This window comes from Phyllobates terribilis, unplaced genomic scaffold (genome assembly GCF_046119375.1).
Source record: "Phyllobates terribilis strain yellow unplaced genomic scaffold, ASM4611937v1 Scaffold_5__5_contigs__length_657084704, whole genome shotgun sequence".
NCBI lineage: Eukaryota > Metazoa > Chordata > Amphibia > Anura > Dendrobatidae > Phyllobates > Phyllobates terribilis.
Window position 1 is genome coordinate 479,501,009 of NW_027362765.1, and position 21,631 is coordinate 479,522,639.

Here is a 21,631-nt window from a genome sequence, read left to right on the forward strand (position 1 = left end):
TGCCACTTCACCGGCTAAAATGCGATGTGCCTACCCGGTGGAATTCTACTCTGCACATGTTGCAGCGACTGTGGCAGCACCGACAAGCCCTGGTGCAATACGTTCTGACGTATAGCCTGGGCCAACGAGATCCAGAGGTGGGGCAAATCACGCTGGAGGAGTGGTCTCAGATCAGGGACCTATGCACCCTTCTGCACAGTTTTGAAATGGCGACGAAGATGTTTAGTGCTGACGATGCCATTATCAGCATGACTATTCCGGTGATTTACATGCTGGAGCACATGTTAAACAGAATTCGGAGTCAGGTGGTGGCACAAGAGGAGGTGGAGGAAGTAGAGGAGGAGGAGTTGTATGCGGAAGGGGTAACATCTGCAAGGTCCAGACGGTCGGCAGCACCAAGGCGGCAGGCATGTGAGGGTGGGGGAGATGGTTTTACCAGGGCGCATGGTAGCAGCCAAACTAGTGAGGAAGGTGCAGGAGCCCAGGAAGAAGTGGAGGACGAACTGATGGAAGACTCATCAGATGAGAGAGACCTTGATCACATTTCTGTTGTGCGAGGTTGGGGGGAGAGGACAGAGGAAGGAAGCATGATTGTTACCTCACCACCAACACAACAGGGACTTGGTGCTCCTGGATGCGCAACACACATGAGTGCCTTCTTGCTGCACTAACTGCAACATGACCCTCGAATTGTGAGAATTAGAAATAATCCTGACTACTGGGTTGCCACACTGTTAGATCCCCGGTACAAAAGTAAATTTGCAGAAATTATTCCTGCCATAGAAAGGGATGCACGCATGCAGGAGTATCAGCAGAGACTGTTGCAGAATCTTACATGTGCTTTTCCACAAAACACCAGTGGTGCACGTAGTGAATCTCACAGTTCCAACTTGCCAACCGTGGGACCGTCAAGTGTTCAGCACTCAAACCGTAACAGAACCACAGTATCTGCTGGTAACATCAATTTTGCGGAATCATTTCACCACTTTTTTAGCCCATCCTTTGCAAGGCCACAGGAGACAAGAAGTCTGACACATAGTCAACGCCTAGAGACGATGGTACAGGAGTATCTCCAAGTAAACATTGAAGCCATGACTGTGTCACTGGACCCTTGCTCTTTTTGGGCTTCCAATCTGGATAAATGGCCGGAGCTAGCCACTTACGCCTTGGAGATCTTGTCATGCCGGGCAGCCAGCGTTCTGTCTGAACGTGTGTTCAGCGCTGCTGGTGGTGTGCTGACAGATAAGCGCACGCGGCTCTCCACTGATAATGTAGACAGACTCACGTTCATAAAGATGAACAAATCAAGGATCCGAAACGACTTTTCTACCCCTGTGTCATCCTGGGGAGAGTAAAAGCTTGATGATTGGTTAAAATCACCCTACCAACCGTTTTAAGCTTTCAAATTACTAATCATGTTTATCTGTATCTTGGCTGGAAACTAATTTGGGCTTTGTAGCAGTGTGCAGCACTGATTCTATTAGGCCATCTATAATAAGCTCCACCGGATTTAAAATTACTAATCATGTTTATCTGTATCTTGACTGGAAAATAATTTGGGCTTTGTAGCAGTGTGCAGCACTGATCCTATTAGGCCATCTATACTAAGCTCCACCAGATTTAAAATTAATAATAATTTTTAGCTGCATCTAGCCCGGAAAATAATTTTGGGGCTCCGAGATGCGCAAGACACATAAGTGCCTTCTTGCTGCACTACCTGCAACATGGCCCTCATATTGTCAGAATTCGAAGTAATCATGACTACTGGGTTGCCACACTCTTAGATCCCCCAAACTTTTCGATCAACCTTTTCATTTTAATAAAGACCAAAAAAATGGTCATTTTTGAAATTATAAGCATTAGCAGGTTATTAGAAACTGAAATCAAACAGTTTTCAACTCAAAACTTTATTCTAGGTGATGTTACATTTTCACATATGACCCCTTGTTCGAAAGGAGCTTCTGAACTCTCTCGTCCATTGAATTTGTCAGGTTTTGGATGGTTTCTGCTTCAATTGTTTTGCATGAGGACAGAATACCCTCCCAGAGCTGTTGCTTAGATGTGAACTGCCTCCCTCCATCATAGACACTCCTTTTGATGATGCTCCAGAGGTTCTGAATGGGGTAGAGGTCAGGGTAGCATGGGGGTCACACCATAAGTTTGTCCCCTTTTATGCCCATATCAGCCAGAGATGCAGATGTTTTATGTGCAGCATGAGATGGTGCATTATCATGCAAAAAATGATCTTGCTGTGAAATACACGGTTCTTCTTCTTGAACCATGGCAGGAAGTGCTGTTTGAGAAAATCCACATACATTATGGAGTTCATCTTTAGCGCCTTAATCCTAAAGGGGCCGACAATCTCTCTCCCCATGATTCCAGCCCAAAACATTACTCCACCTCCTCCTTGTTGGCCCTGTAGCCGTGTTTGCGTGGGGTGTCCATCAACCAGCCATCCTCCACTCCATCCATCTGGACCATCGAGCGCTGCATGGCACTCATCCGTGAACAAAACAGTTTTGAAATCAGTCTTCATGTAATGTTTGGCCCACTGGAGCCGTTTCTGCTTGTGTGAAGTGGATAGAGGAGGTCAACAGGATGGCGTATGCACAGCTGCAAACCTCTGAAGGACCCTGCATCTTGTTGTTCGGGGGACGATGGAGGCACCAGCAGCTTCAAAAACTTGTCTGCTGCTATGACAAGGCTTTTTTGCCGCTGCACTTTTAACCTGACGTAATTGCCTGTAGGAAAGAGTCCTCAATTTGCCCTTATCAGCACGCACACGTGTGTACTGTGAATCAGCTACATACTTCTTGATTGCCAAGACACTTCATCCTGATCATTGCACAATGTTGATTGTAGTCATGACTTGACCTAAACACTCCACAATTTGTTGCTTCTCAGCAGCCGACACATCCTTTTTCTTTCCCATTTTGGCAGAAAATGTAGGCTGCTTAATAATGTGAGACAGCCTTCTTAAGTAGTCTTGCCTTTCATTGGACACACCTGCCAAACTAATTAGCACAGGTGTCTGCAATTGCTTACAGTGATATAAAGAGCCCTGACACACATCACCATCAATGAGTTTAACTGACAAACAAACAAATTCTTCCCTTATCACTCCTAAACACTTTTTGCATAATAATTTGGAACACAGTGTACATGTGCTTTTCCACAAAACACCAGTGGTTCACGTAGTGAATCTTACAGTTCTAACTTGCCAACCGTGGTCTGTATGGAGTTGTTCAATAAAGGGCCCAAAATTAAGATAACATAGATGGGAGAGGTCTCTATGAATAGGAATTCCTAAGTATTTGATACCCTGTGAGGGCCAGGCAAAGGGAAAGTTGGACTGGATGGAATCCTATATGGATTTGGGGAGGGAGACATCGAGGGCCTCAGACTTCGCTGCATTGATTTTAAAATTTGACCATGTAGCAAAGTGATCTATTTCAGCCATAACAGCATGGATGGATATATGTGATTGAGTGATATATAAAAGGACATCATCAGCAAATAGAGAGCACTTGTACTCGGTGCCTCCCACCTCAATCCACCTAATATTGGGGTTATGGCGAATTGATGAGAGCAGGTGCTCCGTCACTAGGATGTATAAGAGAGGGGATAGAGGACATCCCTGCCTTGTCCCATTGGTGATTGTGAAAGGTGATGAAAATGTTCTGATGCACCCCCTGGGCCTTGGGACACCCGGAGCCGGACCCTTTTTGGTGGATGCTGGTGGTTGTAGTCTTCGTGGCGGTGACCCGGTTCCGTGGCTCAGAGTGGTCAAACCAGTGGCGGAACTATTTATGTGGTTTTGATGTTTAAATGTCCGACTACGCCACCCGTGGATTGCGGTCAGAGTGAACCGCCGCTGCAGGGCAGACCGCTGAGGCTGGTGTTGTGGGTGCAGCAGAGCGTAGCATAACTCCCCACGGGAGGAGTATAGCCTCAGGGCAGTGTATGCGGAGGATGGGGGTGATGATGCAGGGCAGCAGCAGTAACGACACAGAGTCAGTGATGCAGTCCAGGGCCTTTACTCACAGTTCTTATTATCCAGACCACGTCTGCAGGTAACGGCTGCCCACGTCGTACTGTGCTCACCAGGTGAGGGGCTCAGACAGCTCCCAGATAACTTTGGAGCGCTTCACAGGACCCCCTTTGTGTGTCCTTTGTCTGGCCTTTCTTACCAACCCTTCTGTCCGGCTGCCTCGGGCCTCCTCTTGGTAAACTTGGCGCCAGTTTCCCTGACCCTATGTGGTGCCTTCCTAGCGGGTGTAGCGAGGGGCTGCGCCACATAAAATGTCACAGCCTCCGGTTTCTAGCTGAGGGTCATTTCCTGCCAACACTAGTTTCGGGGACCGGTCTCCCCCTTTGGCCTGACCCCTCCACGCAGGTGGATTCGGGCGTGCGGTGGTGACTCGCCCATCTGCACCCCTGGGATCCCTTCATTCCTCGTTCCTGGAGCCTTCTCCGCTCCTCTTCCTTTCTTCTCCCTCTTCCAGGCCTGTGCCTCTGTTACTAGGCCCGCCTCCGGAGCAGAGCACATGCAGAGCCCCTGCTCCCTGCCACTTCTGCTCAGATTTCTCTGCACTGAACTAAGATGGTGCCCACCTTTTATACTCCCTTCTCAATGCACCCAGGAACTGCTTCCTCCCTGCTCCTGAACTACAGGGTTCCCCTTCCTCAGTGTTCCCTCCCCCCACTCCAGCCAGGGATAGGGACTGTCTTGCCCATCTCAGAGGCATATTGGTCGCCCTGCCCCACGGCAATGTGGTGTAATGCATGCAGGTGTCGGGTCCTGATCCACACTCCATCCTTACCTGAGAGTGAGATATCACACCTCTGGGTGAGGTGCAATACCTCTGTAGCAACCGAGCCCTCAGGGTGCTACAGTTCCATTTATCTTCAGCCTAGGTGACGTATTGTGATACAGGGCCATGATTTTGGCTATAAAAGGGTCCCCTAGACCCCTACCCCAAGCTTTTTAAGAGAATCATATATGGCGTGCCAGGAGACTCTATGGAATGCTTTCTCAGCATCCAACGAGAGTATCTAATTACAAATTTTTAACTGCATCTAGCCCAGGAAATACTTTGTGCCTAGTAGCAGTGTCTGCTAGTCAGCGGATTATCCCGGCTGTTAAGCAGGCTACACCACCTGTAGTTTGGACACTTAATTTTTTTAAAGGAAATGCTTCGGGACCACGGGATACTCAGTGAAGAGCATCAGGAGGCACCCCAATTCATAGGGGCTGGGACTGGCAGTAGGATGCCTTGCGGTGGACAGCCGAGCTCGATCCTTATAAAAGCTTTTTAACTGCAGCAGCTTTAGTGGACGCTACTGTAGCTGGAATTACGCGGCTGCTGGCATGAGACTTGCCCTCCAATAGATCCTTGTAAATGGATTTAAAGTGTATTCATTCAAGTTAGAGAGACAATTTAAATTAAAAATCTTAGAGCTGCCTCCACCACAGGGGGGCTCGTTCGACCCACCAGCGGACAGGCACCAGTATTGGGAGAGGGCGGCTGGCCGTCAGGGTTCACCGCGGCTCTGGCACAAACCCGGCGACACGGAGGTGGCACGGGCAGGGGCGGACTGAACGTGTCGGCTTCTCACTTTTTGGATTTTAGAAGGGCATGACATGCCTATATCTGTGTCTCCCCCTCCTTTTACTCCTCCACCTCTTTTCTTTTCGCATGACTATATGTACTTGTCACTTTTCCATGTGTTAGTTGTGTCTTCTGAGCAGTTTGTCAGCTTTTGGACACCTTTGAAGGTGTTTTCTATTTGTTTCTATGTGTTTTTGTTTGCCTGCCATTGGTTTTAACGGTGTTCAAAGGTGTTCGACGAACAGTTCGGCGAACACACGGGTGTTCGACGAAAAGAACCGAACTCGAACACTACGGGGGAGGCTCAACACTCATAGTAATATTACACTAATTTAAAAGGTTTTTATCAAAGACTAGCAAACAGGGCTGCTGAGTGACCTGTATTATTCCTCACAGCCTGCACAAAGGTTTCTTTTTCCTCAGAGTTTTCTTGCAGCTGTCATGAATCCAGCATTTCTAACACTCTACCAAAGACAGACTTGGTATAAGCTATGCCACTGAGCAGGGTGTCATGTGATCTTTTGTCCTCAGAGGCTGTCCTGTAATTTGTCCGCTATCCAACAATTAGCTGGCCATCAGGATATTTACATATTTAATTACTTTCATATTAATTGCTGGGTAGCAGTCACACCACCATCAGGAGGAGAAGTTACTCTCCCTTTTGTGTTGTCAACATTAGATTGTGCTGGGTGGTGAGCACACAGCTGAGCAATGACATCTTCAGTGCCCACTGGAATATAGCTGTGGCACCCAGAGGGGTGAGCCAGTGCGAGATCAGGAAGAGGAGAGCAGCTTTCTTGCTTTTTATAAATGCTATATGATTTTTAAACAGTAGAACTGAAGTAAAGCCATATACCGTGTCGGATTGGGGTGCCAAGAGCCCACGAGTAACCAATTCCAGGGCCCCACTTTTCAGCGACATGCAAATGTGACATTATCCCCATTCACAAATTTATATAACAATGAACTGGGTATATTTTTGAATGAATAAGATCCTGCTTTTGTCTGTACATAGTGATTCAAGTGTATCGTGCCAAGTACTGCTCATATGAGAGGGTGGTGACCCACTCCTGCACAGGGGCCCAGCGGAGGATTCTCCTGTTTTCCTGTGGGCCAGTCCAAACCAGGCCATATGGCACAGCTGAGCTCCCATGCCCTTTCATTTTTTCAACTAAATGCTTATGGTCTAAAATAATGAAATAGAGATGCAGAGGCATTCTCTCGCAAGGCACTTACAAAGTTGCATGTAATATTAGCAGAGCGTTAAAACATACGATTGGTGTAAATCTGAGCTACGAAGGAGAAATATCGCTTTCAGTCTGAAAAAGTGAGGAAAGCCACTTGGCTAAAGACAAAAGAACAGCTTCCAACATAAAATACTAATAAAAATTGGAAAGTAAAATTAGATAAAAAATCCATTAGGGTGCAAATTGCTCCAGGGGATTACTATTACTAACTAGACTAATTAATATACTTGCAAACACTAACTTCAAGCCTACTATTAATAGTTATTTAATTTACCTTTCACAACAAGACACTACTCTTTGTGACTAATTTTTTAGACTCCACCTAGGTAGGTAAATACTAGTGATGAGCGAACGTGCTCGCCACTGCTCGGTGCTCGCCCGAGTATGTCACTGCTCGAGATGCTTGGCGCTGAGTGAGTATTTCCTGGTTGCTCAGGCAAAAGCTCGGGTCCCCTCCCTGCATGTTTGGTGCTCTTTAGAGAGCCAATGAACATGCAGGGATTGCCTGCCACACACTGTAATCCCGTAGCCATGTTGGTTGTGGCATTACAGTGATTGGATGGCCGCACAGCATCATCAGGTGTATATCAGACCTGGTGCTGCCATGCTCGTCACTGTCTACACCAGAATCAGGCAGAGTAGGGAGAGGTGCTGCTGCGTCAGGGAGAGATTTGCTTGTTAGAGTTAGTATAGATATTCCACAGAATATATCTATAATAGCCATCTGAACTAACAGTCCTTCTGAGGACTAATCCAGCTGTATATTTTCAGTGGTGAAGGTGATAGCATGAGTCATACAGGCAGGCAGTGTATGTGGCAGACTGTAGTGAATATAGCAAGAGGGTCCATTGAACGTCCTGTTAGTCTAGGTATTCCACAATATATATACACTGCTCAAAAAAATTAAAGGAACACTCAAATAACACGTCCTAGATCTGAATGAATGAAATATTATCATTGAATACTTTGTTCTGTACAAAGTTGAATGTGCTGACAACAAAATCACACAAAAATCATCAATGGAAATCAAATTTATTAACCAATGGAGGCCTGGATTTGGAGTCACCCCCAAAATTAAAGTGGAAAAACACACTACAGGCTGATCCAACTTTGATGTAATGTCCTTAAAACAAGTAAAAATGAGGCTCAGTATTGTATGTGGTCTCCACGTGCCTGTATGACCTACCTACAATGCCTGGGCATGCTCCTGATGAGGTTGCGGATGGTCTCCTGTGGGATCTCCTCCCAGACCTGGACTAAAGCATCTGCCAACTCCTGGGCAGTCTGTATTGCAACGTGACGTTGGTGGATGGAGCGAGACATGATGTCCCAGATATGCTCAATCGGATTCAGGTCTGGGGAATGGGCCGGCCAGTCCATTGCTTCAAAGCCTTCATCTTGCAGGAACTGCTGACACACTCCAGCCACATGAGGTCTGGCATTGTCCTGCATTAGGAGGAACCCAGGGCCAACCGCACCAGCATATGGTCTCACAAGGGGTCTGAGGATCTCATCTCGGTACTTAATGGCAGTCAAAGACTAGCAAACAGGGCTGCTGAGTGACCTGTATTATTCCTCACAGCCTGCACAAAGGTTTCTTTTTCCTCAGAGTTTTCTTGCAGCTGTCATGAATCCAGCATTTCTAACACTCTACCAAAGACAGACTTGGTATAAGCTATGCCACTGAGCAGGGTGTCATGTGATCTTTTGTCCTCAGAGGCTGTCCTGTAATTTGTCCGCTATCCAACAATTAGCTGGCCATCAGGATATTTACATATTTAATTACTTTCATATTAATTGCTGGGTAGCAGTCACACCACCATCAGGAGGAGAAGTTACTCTCCCTTTTGTGTTGTCAACATTAGATTGTGCTGGATGGTGAGCACACAGCTGAGCAATGACATCTTCAGTGCCCACTGGAATATAGCTGTGGCACCCAGAGGGGTGAGCCAGTGCGAGATCAGGAAGAGGAGAGCAGCTTTCTTGCTTTTTATAAATGCTATATGATTTTTAAACAGTAGAACTGAAGTAAAGCCATATACTGTGTCGGATTGGGGTGCCAAGAGCCCACGAGTAACCAATTCCAGGGCCCCACTTTTCAGCGACATGCAAATGTGACATTATCCCCATTCACAAATTTATATAACAATGAACTGGGTATATTTTTGAATGAATAAAATCCTGCTTTTGTCTGTACCTCTAGTGAGCACATGGAGGGCTGTGCGGCCCTCCAAAGAAATGCCACCCAACACAATTACTGACCCACTGCCAAACTGGTCATGCTGAAGGATGTTGCAGGCAGCAGATCGCTCTCCACGGCGTCTCCAGACACTGTCACATCTGTCACAAGTGCTCAGTGTGAACCTGCTTTCATCTGTGAAGAGCACAAGGTGCCAGTGGCGACTTTGCCAATCCTGGTGTTCTGTGGCAAATGCCAAGCATCCTGCACAGTGTTCGGCTGTGAGCACAACACCCATCTGTGGATGTTGGGCCCTCATACCACCCTCATGGAGTTGGTTTCTAACCATTTTTGCAGACATTTGCGGCCTGCTGGAGGTCATTTTCAGGGCTCAGGCAGTGCTCCTCCTGTTTCTCCTTGCACAAAGGCGGAGGTAGTGGTCCTGCTGCTGGGTTGTTACCCTCCTACGGCCCCGCCACATCTCCTGGTGTACTGGCCTGTCTCTTGGTAGCGCCTCCAGCCTCTGTACACTACGCTGACCGACACAGCAAACCTTCTTGCCACAGCTCGCATTGATGTGCCATCCTGGAGGAGATCCCACAGGAGACCATCCGCAACCTCATCAGGAGCATGCCCAGGCATTATAGGGAGGTCATATAGGCACGCGGAGGCCACACACAATACTGAGCCTCATTTTAACTTGTTTTAAGGACATTACATCAAAGTTGGATCAGCCTGTAGTGTGTTTTTCCACTTTAATTGTGGGGGTGACTCCAAATCCAGGCCTCCATTGGTTAATAAATTTGATTTCCATTGATGATTTTTGTGTGATTTTGTTGTCAGCACATTCAACTTTTTACAGAACAAAGTATTCATTGAGAATATTTCATTCATTTAGATCTAGGATGTGTTATTTGAGTGTTCCCTTTATTTTTTTGAGCAGTGTATATATATATATATATATATATATATATATATATATATATATATATATATATATATATATACACATATATATATATACTCACACACATATATATATATATATATATATATATAGACATATAAATATATATTGTGTGTGTGAAAAAATAAAAGCACTAAACTGAAAGAAAACATGTCTTTGTTGTCACTGTTTGTAAAAACATGATACTTCAGTTAGCATTATGTAACAGGTAGATGTGGTTTTCAAGGGTATTTTTAAATTTGTCAAAAACTTAGCTAAAACAAGAGATTTTCTCTTTAGAGGTTATTTTTGGTAAAATAGTAATTCCTGTGCTGATGGACCACTTTTATGCAAACACTTTAATTACAAGCTACATTGTATAAAGCTTTCCTCTTGTGTTGTGTTGTGTTTATTGCAGCATTTAATAGAGGGAGTTGTTACTGTTTGAATTCTTTATACCAAACCGTGGAAGATACATTTTGACTTTGGAAGAGATTTCAAACAAATTGTTTGTTGTGAAGTATTCATACAGACGCTTAACTTCATTTTCACAGCAGGTTTTGCTTGGAGTGTTTACATACGTTCAGTAAAATGGGCATCGTGGTAATTTTTTTTTTGGCGTCTGTGCTCTGTGCCTTGGGTAGGGAGAGAGGATAAAATGTCTCTTGCTTAAGAAAATTATCTCAACAGTGTTTCATTTTGGCAAGTGCATATTACAATTAGGCTTTCCCAATATGAGTAATAAAAGGTTTCAAGCAGACACATGCTTTTGTAACCTCCATCATGGAGCATACCAGCATGTATAAAAAGTGTATTAATTTTCTTTCTTTTGAATATTTGACTGTTTTACTAAATTATTGTATTAAATAGTCAATAATAAAAATGAAGGCTTACTAAGCAGTACCATTTTATGCTTCTATACACGCAGGGATAGGAGGCTGTTTTGGATCTCAAAAAGGGGATGATGTTTTCATTCATAGTTGAGAAGCCACTACTTATTCATTTTCAAAAGTGCTGTGCACACTTGTTTTTGCACAATAATTAAAGAGATTATGTTTGTATTCTTTGTGAAAAAAGCATTTAACTTCTTTCTGTAGTAAAGAAAGAAATTATGAAATGTTCCCAAGCAGGGATAATTTTTGGACCACATGTGTAAAAAAGCTGCGGCTTCTTCCATTTGCACTGTCTGTTTATAAACACTAACAAAGCAGGCAGCTGCTTTAAAAAAAAGCAATCATTTTTGGATTGTTTCTACAATTTAAGTAACCTAACAAGTTTGACATTGAAGTGTATTGTTAAATAGTCTGTTACCATTATTTTTAACCTAGTCAGATAGGTTAAGGTCACATGGACATTAGTGAGACTGTGTTTGTTTTAAAGGTACTCCGTTAATTCAGAATGACTGTTGAAACCATGTATAGGCGCTTGGTGCTCTGTGGTGAGGTCAAACATTTAAATACACCTTCCCACCTGCTTGGTTTTCATCTATCTCCTGACTTCTCTGGCTCTAGGAAGCCAGGGCTGTCAATAAAATAAGAGAAGCAGTAGAGCTTTGAGGGAAAACAAGCAGGTGGGAAGGTGTATGTTAATGATTGATAGTATAAACATTGTTAAACTAAGTCATAAAATATCATCAAGAGCTCTAAATTTACAGCTCTATATTGTAACAGAATAGTTTAATCTGCTTCTAATATATTCACAGCACTATATTGTAACACTACAATTTATTCTGCTTCTCATACTTGCTTTTATTGTGTTATTTTCTAGTTGTTTTCTCAAAATTGCTTGAGACAGTTCACAACTTATACAGATATTACTCTATATAAGTAAATCTAGAAATTACACTTTTCCTTACTTTGTTTTATGTAAATTTTGCTTATTAATTTGCCTATATTATTTTACTAAACGAGTTGTCCCGTGTGGGATATTTATGACATATCAACAGGACCTGCGTCTGAATCAAAAACATTGCCCCTGTTGCACAATGACAGGAATGAAAGGGTAGCTGTTGGAGATGGAATTTATTCAAACGGAATTGTACTCTAATCAGATTTTCAAAAAATCTGTATTCTCCAGAATACAGACGTTCCTCTCCTCCAGCTGCGACTGCTATTTGGTCGTACTGTGGAGAGTTGGCAAAAGGTTAAAAAAACACAAAAATGAATACCTCACCATGCACCTGTCCCGCTGACCCCGTGCCTCATGACACCCATGGCCTGGTCGCAGCAGGGAATCCAGTTCTGAAATGAAGACAATGGGGAATGACTGCAAAATAAAGAGGCCCTGAGGAACGGATGGTGGGCAGCATGCACTGGAAGCTGCAGGGGTGCAGGGTTGTTTGAGTGGTGAGATAGTAATATTTTTTGTTTTTTTTCACATCTGATGTTTATTATGCTCTTAGGTCTTTCCACACCCTTGAGTATAAAAGGGTAAATTCAATTTGAGAATAGCTTCACTACGAATCAAATTTTTGGGTAAAATCTGCGCTATTTGCAAAGTTGAATTTTGTCAGATCCGCTTATCTCTAGTAGCTGCAAGTGGTCTTACTCTTTATTTCTATAGAAGTACTGATGGTTGTCAAGGCCAACTCTTAATTACTGTAGGGCAATAGACTGGTATTTAGTGTTGAGCGATACCTTCCGATATCAGGAAATATCGTATCGGATTGGATCGGGCCGATACCCAAAAAGTATCGGATATCGCCGATTCCGATACCGGAAACCAATGCAAGTCAATGGGACACAAATATCGGAATGAAAATAAACCCTTTCTTTCCTTGTAGGTTAATTCTACATGAAGGAAAACAACTAAGAATAATGTAGAATGACATGAAAAGCCGGCAATTCATCAGCGGCATACACCGGTACCCGACAATTTACAGCAGAAAGAATAGAGCTTCACACATAGATTAGATAGATAGAAACATGTCAGTCACATATATATGAAGTACAGTGACAGTGTTGCTTACTGTACTTGTCATTTAGTGTAAAGGATTTATTAAAAAAAATATTAGTGTTTTCGTGCACCGTCTCTTTAAAAAAGCCGGCCGGCAATTCAGCAGCGGTACCCGACAATTTATAACAGACAGAATAGAGCTTCACACATAGATTAGATAGATAGAAACATGTCAGCCACATATATAAGAAGTACAGTGACAGTGTTGCTTACTGTACTTGTCATTTAGTGTAAAGGATTTATTTAAAAAAATAATAGTGTTTTCATGCACCGTCTCTTTAAGAAAGCCGGCCGGCAATTCAGCATCTGTACCCGACAAATTAGAATAGAAAGAAAAGAGAATCACACATAGATTAGATAGATAGAAACATGTCAGTCACATATATATGAAGTACAGTGACAGTGTTGCTTACTGTACTTGTCATTTAGTGTAAAGGATTTATTAAAAAAAATATTAGTGTTTTCGTGCACCGTCTCTTTAAAAAAGCCGGCCGGCAATTCAGCAGCGGTACCCGACAATTTATAACAGACAGAATAGAGCTTCACACATAGATTAGATAGATAGAAACATGTCAGTCACATATATATGAAGTACAGTGACAGTGTTGCTTACTGTACTTGTCATTTAGTGTAAAGGATTTATTTAAAAAAATAATAGTGTTTTCATGCACCGTCTCTTTAAGAAAGCCGGCCGGCAATTCAGCATCTGTACCCGACAATTTAGAATAGAAAGAATAGAGAATCACACATAGATTAGATAGATAGAAACATGTCAGTCACATATATATGAAGTACAGTGACAGTGTTGATTACTGTAATTGTCATTTAGTGTTAAAATAAAGGATTTATTTAAAAAAAAATTGGCGTGGGGTTCCCCTTAATTTTAGGCTCTAGTGGAGGTTAAGCAGACAGCTGGGGCAAATGTTTGAAGCCTGGGAAGGGGGTAATACCCACGGAGCTTCCCAGGCTACTAATATCAGCCCCCAGCTGAATACCTAGCCTTTACTAGCTATTAAAATGGGGGAACCCCCCCAAAAAAAATAACGTGGGGTCCCCCCTAATTTAATAGCTAGCACAGGCTAGGCAGACAGCTGGGGGCTGATATTAATAGCCCAGGAAGGGTGCCATGAATATTGGCCCCCTCCCAGGCTAGAAACACCAGCCGTCAGCCGCCCCAGAAATGGCGCATCCATAGGATGCGCCAATTCTGGCACTTAGCCTCGCTCTTCCACGCTGCCCTGGTGCGGTGGCAGGGGGTAATAGGGTTGGGGTTGATGTCAGCTTATAATGCCAGCTGACATCAAGCCCAGGTTAGTAATGGAGAGGCGTCTATAAGACACCCCCATTACTAACCCCATAGTCAAAGTTAAAAGAAAACACAAACACCCAGAATAAAGTCCTTTAATTGAAATAAAGACACAATTCTTTATTGTTCTAAATTAAACCATACTTACCATCACGCCCATTCCAGCTGAAGCCAACGATCTCCTGCAATAAAAGTAAAATAATAAAGCAACCTCATCCTTACCTTTCCATGGTTCCCACGACAGCTTCAGCTCTGCTACATTGAGATGACAGGCTGGACCGCAGCAGAACGCTGCCATCCAGCCTGTCATCCCGCAGACACTGAGAAGCGCAGGCATGCTTGCGCTCCTCAGTGTCTCTCTGTGACGTCATCCAGATGAGCCGAGTTCATGTCCAGGAACGGGCTGCCCCCAACCACCAGCTGCCTATTTGTACCTAGCCGGACACAACAATATAGGGAAGCCCTTTTTTTCTTAATTATTCCATGAATTTCATGAATTTAAAAAAAAAAAACGTGGAGCTTCGCCCTATTTTTGTGTCCAGCCAGGTACAACTAGGCAGCTGGGGGCTGGAATCTGCAGCGCAGGGAGGCCCAAGCTTTCTGGGCCCCACCCGTCACAGCCAGACACTGAGGAGTGGAAGTATGCCTGCGCTTCTCAGTGTCTGCGGAATGACAGGATGGATGGCAGCGTTCTGCTGCGGTCCAGCCTGTCATCTCGATGTAGCAGAGCTGAAGCTGTCCTGGGAACCATGGAAAGGTAAGGATGAGGTTGCTTTATTATTTTACTTTTATTGCAGGAGATCGTTGGCTTCAGCTGGAATGGGCGTGACTGTAAGTATGGTTTAATTTAGAACAATAAAGAATTGTGTCTTTATTTCAATTAAAGGACTTTTTTCTGGGTGTTTGTGTTTTTTTTAAATACTTTACTAGAAATTCATGGTGGTCATGTCTAATATTGGCGTGACCCCATGAATTTCGTGCTTAGGGCCAGCTGATAATGCCAAGCTGGCCTTAACCCCTTTATTACCCAGTGAGCCACCGCACCAGGGCCCTGGATGAGTTGGGTACAGCGCCAGAAGATGGCGCTTCTATGAACGCGCCATTTTCCGGGGCGGCTGCGGACTGCAATTTGCAGCGGGTGGGGCCCAGAAAGCTTGGGCCTCCCTGCGCTGCGGATTCCATCCCCCAGCTGCCTTGTTGTACCTGGCTGGACACAAAAATAGGGCGAAGCCCCACATATTTTTTTTTTTAATTATTTCATGAAATTCATGGAATAATTAAGAAAAAAAGGGCTTCCCTATATTGTTGTGTCCGGCTAGGTACAAATAGGCAGCTGGTGGTTGGGGGCAGCCCGTTCCTGCCTGCTGTACCTGACTGGACACAAATATAGGGCGAAGCCCCACATAATTTTTTTTAATTATTTCATGAATTTCCTGAAATAATTTAAAAAAAATTGACGTGGGGCTTTGCACTATATTTGGGTCCAGCCAGGTACAGCAGGCAGGAACGGGCTGCCCCCAACCACCAGCTGCCTATTTGTACCTGGTTGGACACAACAATATAGGGAAGCCCTTTTTTTCTTAATTATTCCATGAATTTCATGAAATAATTAAAAAAAAAAAAACGTGGAGCTTCTCCCTATTTTTGTGTCCAGCCAGGTACAACTAGGAAGCTGGGGGATGGAATCTGCAGTGCAGGGAGGCCCAAGCTTTCTGCCCCCCGCTGAAAATTGCAGTCCGCAGCCGCCCCGGAAAATGGCGCGTTCATAGAAGCTGGATGCTGTACCTGGCTGGCATACAAAAATATGGCGAAGCCCACGTCAAAAGTTTTGGGAAAAATTAATTAAAAAATAAATAATAATTTAGGGACTGCATCTTTATTAACTCCTCAAATGTCATTTAGTGTTAAAATAATGGATTTATTTTAAAAAAAAATGGCGTGGGATCCCCCATAATTTTAGTCTCTAGCGGAGGTTAAGCAGACGGCTGGGGCAGATGTTTGAAGCCTGGGAAGGGGGTAAAACCCACGGAGCTTCCCAGGCTACTAATATCAGCCCCCAGCTGAATACCTAGCCTTTACTAGCTATTAAAATGGGGGACCCCCCCCAAAAAAATGACGTGGAGTCCCCCCTATTTTAATAGCTAGCAAAGGCTAGGCAGACAGCTGGGGGCTGATATTAATAGCCCAGGAAGGGTGCCATGAATATTGGCCCCCTCCCAGGCTAGAAACACCAGTCGTCAGCCGCCCCAGAAATGGCGCATCCATAGGATGCGCCAACTCTGGCACTTAGCCTCGCTCTTCCACGCTGCCCTGGTGCGGTGGCAGGGGGTAATAGTGGTGGGGTTCATGTCAGCGCCAGCTGCCATGAAGCCCAGGTTAGTAATGATGGGCGTCTATAAGACACCCCCATTACTAACCTACAAAGTGTTAAAAAGAAAAAACACACTACACCCAGAAAAAAATAATTTATTTGAAATAAAACACACAATTTTATTTAATTCTTAGTTTACTAAAAATAATAGTCCCCTGTCCACGTTCCTGCGCTGATCTCCCATGCACAGCTGTCACATCTGGAGATGGTGACAGCTGTGCATGGCTGCTGTAAGCTCACGCTGCCGGGAACACGTCCGCTCCCGGCAGCGGGAGCCACTGACTGAGGTCACCGGAGTGCATTCAGGCAGCGCAGCTCCGGAGACCTCCTTTACGGCACTGCTGTACCGTGGGAATTTCTCACGATACAGCAGGGCCGTAAAGGAGCTAACCGGAGCAGCGCTGCCTGAACTCCGGTGAACCCTTACGGCCCCGTCATTCTAGCGGCGGCAGCGGTTCAGAGCGGTCACATTCTATGTGGCTGCTCTGAACTGGAGATCTTCGTGGGACACTCGTGGACTGCTACGGAGGGGTAAGGATAAGGTTGTGGTTTATTATTTTATATTTTATTACAGGAGATTGATGGCTTCGGGGAATTAGGTGTCTTGGTGAGTATAGGTGTAGTTTTTTATTTTTTACTTTATTTTAGTTGGCGATCGGCGGGGACAGGTAATGTATGAGCTAATTTCTTTTAGGTAACCACTGGCCACCAATGACATGTATTTAAAATTTATTGGGGACACAGTAGGGCAATTTAAATAGCAGGATCAGTCTGATGGGAACTACTGCTCCCATCGAGCTGATCCTGCTGGCAGGAGTGGACGGGGGACAGACATAGGCCGATGGGAGTAGTAGTGTCACATTGGCCTATGTCTGCCTGCACGCACACACCCGCACACACACCGCACACACCCGCACACATCGCACAGACACCGCGCACACCCGCACAAACATCGCGCACACACCCCGCACACACACCCCGCACACACACTAATCATGACGGTCTGATCGTCTGGGAGGTGAGGCTGACCTGTGCGGCCGTGGGAAAGTTCATGTGAGTTCATGCAGTCAAGCATGAACTCACATGAACCCTCTGAGGGCACCGTGGCTAATTCAAATGAACAGCTGATCGGCATCAGCTGATACCTCAGCTGTTCATTTGAAATAACCGGCGGGAAAGCGCAGCACAGAATGGGAAAGCCGGCGGTGAAGTCTTTTCACTGCCGGCTTCCCCGCCCGGGTCCTTCACTCCCCGCTCCTTGGAGCTGCGCTCCCCGCCCGGTCCTAACTTACGATCGGGATGGGAGGTGGCGAGGGGAGCGGAGGATCGGGGTGGGAGGCTGCGGGGAAGCAGTATGGGGCTGTGTGATTGTTTAAAAGCCGGCGGCTTTATACCGCTTGCCGGCTTTTAAACAATCAGGAGAATTCTCCCCCGCTGGGATGGCATTCTGATGACAGGCTGGATCGCGCTGCGATCCAACTTGTCATTCTTCACAGACACTGCAGAGAGCAGGCATTATGGGAACTTCCGATTCCGGTATCCGATATTGTAAAAGTATCGGAATTAAGTATCGGAATTCCGATACCGCGAATATCGGCCGATACCCGATATTACAGTATCGGAATGCTCAACACTACTGGTATTGTTATCCAGATAGATATGTGTCCCAAAAGTCAGTGCCGTAACTATAAACTTCGGGGCCCCGGGGCAAAACTTCATAGTGGGGCCCCTCAACATTTCAATCACTAAAGGTTGTGGAGAACGTGGTGAAGCCTGCTGTGCATTATTGTATACAACACAGGCTTCACCACAATCCACAAGACCTTTAATAGATTTTGTTGCTAATGATGCAAGTCTTAGAAGTTAAATATTCAGTGAATATGTTTGGAAAATTAATAAGGTGAATAATTCCAAATATTGCACAATTTTCACATAACTGTATATGGTTATTAAATAGCAGGGCTTCTCACAGATATGTGTCTGCTGAGACTGTCTCCTCTCACTGATGCTGAGAGTTTGTTACAGTCAGTGTGCACTGTGCCTGCCTTGCCAACTCTCTGTGATCTCCAGACTAACATATTGTTACAAATCTTGTGCTATGAGACTCTCCAGCCCAGTGCAGGTTTCCATTCATAGACAGCTGGCAGAGCTCCTGGAAATTATTGAAATGATGGTCTCTCCTGTCCTCCGGGTGACATTGTCTGACAGGAATATAGGAGCTGGGTATTTTATGAGAAATTAAAGTATTAAAATACAATTTTTTACCATCAGTTTGGGGCCCCTTGGGTGGTTGGGGCCCCGGGGCAGTGCCCCGACTGCCCGGTTGTAGTTACCGCCCTGCCAAAAGTGGGATCTGCATCTATCAGACTTGTATGGCATATCATGTCAGTATACTCTAAATGTTACAGATGTGAAAACACCTTTATCTATAAAATACTGACTAGTGACCATTTTACTTATCATAGAATTAGATGATAGTTTTATAATCTTTCATTTTAAAAAATTGTTTTCCTTCGGGAATAATATTCACGTTAGCACAAGGTTTTTTTTTAAATGTGTCTCTTCTTTTTTTGCACCCTCTGAATTGAGATTCATTCATGGGCACCAATTACCATATATGCAGCACTCACTGTAGTAACAGCAGCCGTGCTACACATGTGAAATGGTTACGAAAGAGGTAAGATTAGGCTGCATGGGTTAACTCCTTCATGACATGCGCCATACATGGTTTAAGTTGGAATTTGGTATATGGAGCAGGCTCACAGGGTGAGCCCGCTCCATACCCAGCAAGTGATAACTGTGTGTTACAGCCAGGACCTGCCTTTAACAATCGCGGGTGGTGTATCTGGAGCCTGTTAAATGTCGCTATCATATTCTGACAGTGGCATTTAAAATGCGCTGACATGGGGCATGTCATTCCATGCGCCCATGATGTGATTTTTACTATACACAGCGACGGTGTGGCATCACTGTTTAAGGCACAAGTGATCAGATGTTCCCTAAGAGGACTGTTAAAAACAGTGAAAAGTAGAAAAAAATGATTAAAAAAATGTAAAAAACTAAAAAAAAACATAAGTTCAAATCACCCCTATTTTCCTATTTTTTTTACTATAAAGATAGTAAAAAAAAATACACATATGTGGTATCACCGCTTTCAAAAAACTTTGACCTATCAAAATCTAAAAATAATTAACCTGATTGGTAAACACCGTAAATGAAAAACAAATCAAGAACGCCAAAATGAAGGGGTTTTTTGTCAATTCAATTCTACAAAAAATGCTGTAACAATCGATCAAAATGTCACATGTACTCCAAAATGGTACCAATAAAAAATTTGTCTCGCTATGCAAAAAATAAGCCATCACACAGCTTCATTGAATGAAAAATAAAAACATTATGCATCTCGGAAAATGACAACACAACTCAATTTTTTTTTTTAAACTTCAGATTTTTTTTCACCACTAACATTCTAAAAAAATGGAACACATTTGGTATCAGAGTAATTGTACTAATGAGCAGAATCATATTGTGAATTCATTCTTACCACAAAATGTACAATGTAAAAACTATTCCCAAAATACTATGTCAGAATTGCATTTTTTTCACAATTTCTCCACACTTTGAATTTTTTTTATTTTCCCGTACAATATGTGGTAAAATTAATGTTGTCAATCAAAAGTAGAACTCATCCCGCAAAAAACAAGCCCTCATATGTCTTTGTAGACAGAAAAGTAAAACAGTTATGGCTCTGGGAAGAAACGGTGGAAAAACTGATGATGCCAAAAAGGAGATTGGGGAAGGGGTTAAAGAATAGAAGAATTTTTTATTTAATTTATATTATTTTTATTTTTAAATTATGATACCAAAGTCCTCCTATCAATATGTGTGCTATATAAATATTACATCCCAAAGAACATCTTTAAATTCCCCCAAAATTAAAGAAGCACCTTTCCAAAGTCTGAAGATTAAATTGTAGTATTGATTTTTGCACAAGACATTGTTACCTAAACATGGACAAAATAGGCTTATGAATATAGGTTGCCTGCAAGTACACAAAACTATTTAATATGCATTTTAAATATTGAACACTTGCCTTACACAACAAGACTGATCAAAACACATTTGTAGTAGATGCTCTCTTAAATGGGATTGATGTATTTTAATATTTTTTTTTAACAGGAAAGAGTGAATCCAGTTAATGTTACACCACCGATACAAGCTGAAGATCAAGACACGGATATACTGCCAATCTCTGATCGGCCTGGAATACTTTTCTCCATTCTTGTTGGTATGTAATATTTAGCATTAGCCAGTTTATCCATATTGTAACTATGGAATTATAATTAGGGATGAGAGGACCCATGGAAGTTCGGGTTCCGGTAACCACCCAAACTTTATTCTAAAACAATGGGGACCCGAACTTTGTTGAAAAAACTCTCTCTCTCTGTGTCTTTCTCTCTGTGTCTCTTTCTCTGTCTCTCTCTCTCTGTCTCTCTCTGTCTCCTTCTGTCTCTCTTTGTGTCTCTCTCTGTAGCTCTCTTTCTTTCTCTGGCTCTCTCTCTGTCTCTTTCTCTCTGTCTCCCTGAAACTCTGAATATCGCAACGGACTTGCAGGAGAAGTCTGTGTTCGGCGTTTAGCACTGTACAGGCTAAGTGCCCACAATGTAGAAATGCTGCTTATTTTTTATGCATCTCCCAGGCAGGAAAAACGCATGCGAATTTTACATGTGTTTTTCCTGCCAGGTAGAAGCGTTTGTCAAGCGTTTTTGCATGCATTTCCCTGCGGGTTATAAAGCGCTTTTCCAAGTAATTTTAGCATCACTTGGAAAAGTGCTTGACAACTTTGTCACACTATATAAATCCATGCAACCGACATGGATTTATTTAGTGTGACCAAGTAATAGTTAAAAAAAGAATAAAAATGGTAAAAAAACCCCAAACATTATACTCACCTTCTGATGGCCCCCAGTCTTCTCTCCGGTGTGTCCGGTCTCTTGTACGGCTCACGGTGGTGT

The 21,631-nt window shown here is 43.8% G+C and overlaps 1 protein-coding gene across 1 annotated transcript in view; it reads left to right on the forward strand.

Annotated features, from left to right (window-relative positions):
- Positions 1–21,631, forward strand: part of PCDH15 (protocadherin related 15) — a 2,836,044-nt gene that overhangs the window by 1,120,801 nt on the left and 1,693,612 nt on the right. The window contains exon 9 of the mRNA XM_073685487.1: positions 20,796–20,904. Within this exon, the coding sequence (XP_073541588.1) occupies positions 20,796–20,904 (109 nt within the window). The remainder of the gene's footprint in view (positions 1–20,795; positions 20,905–21,631) is intronic.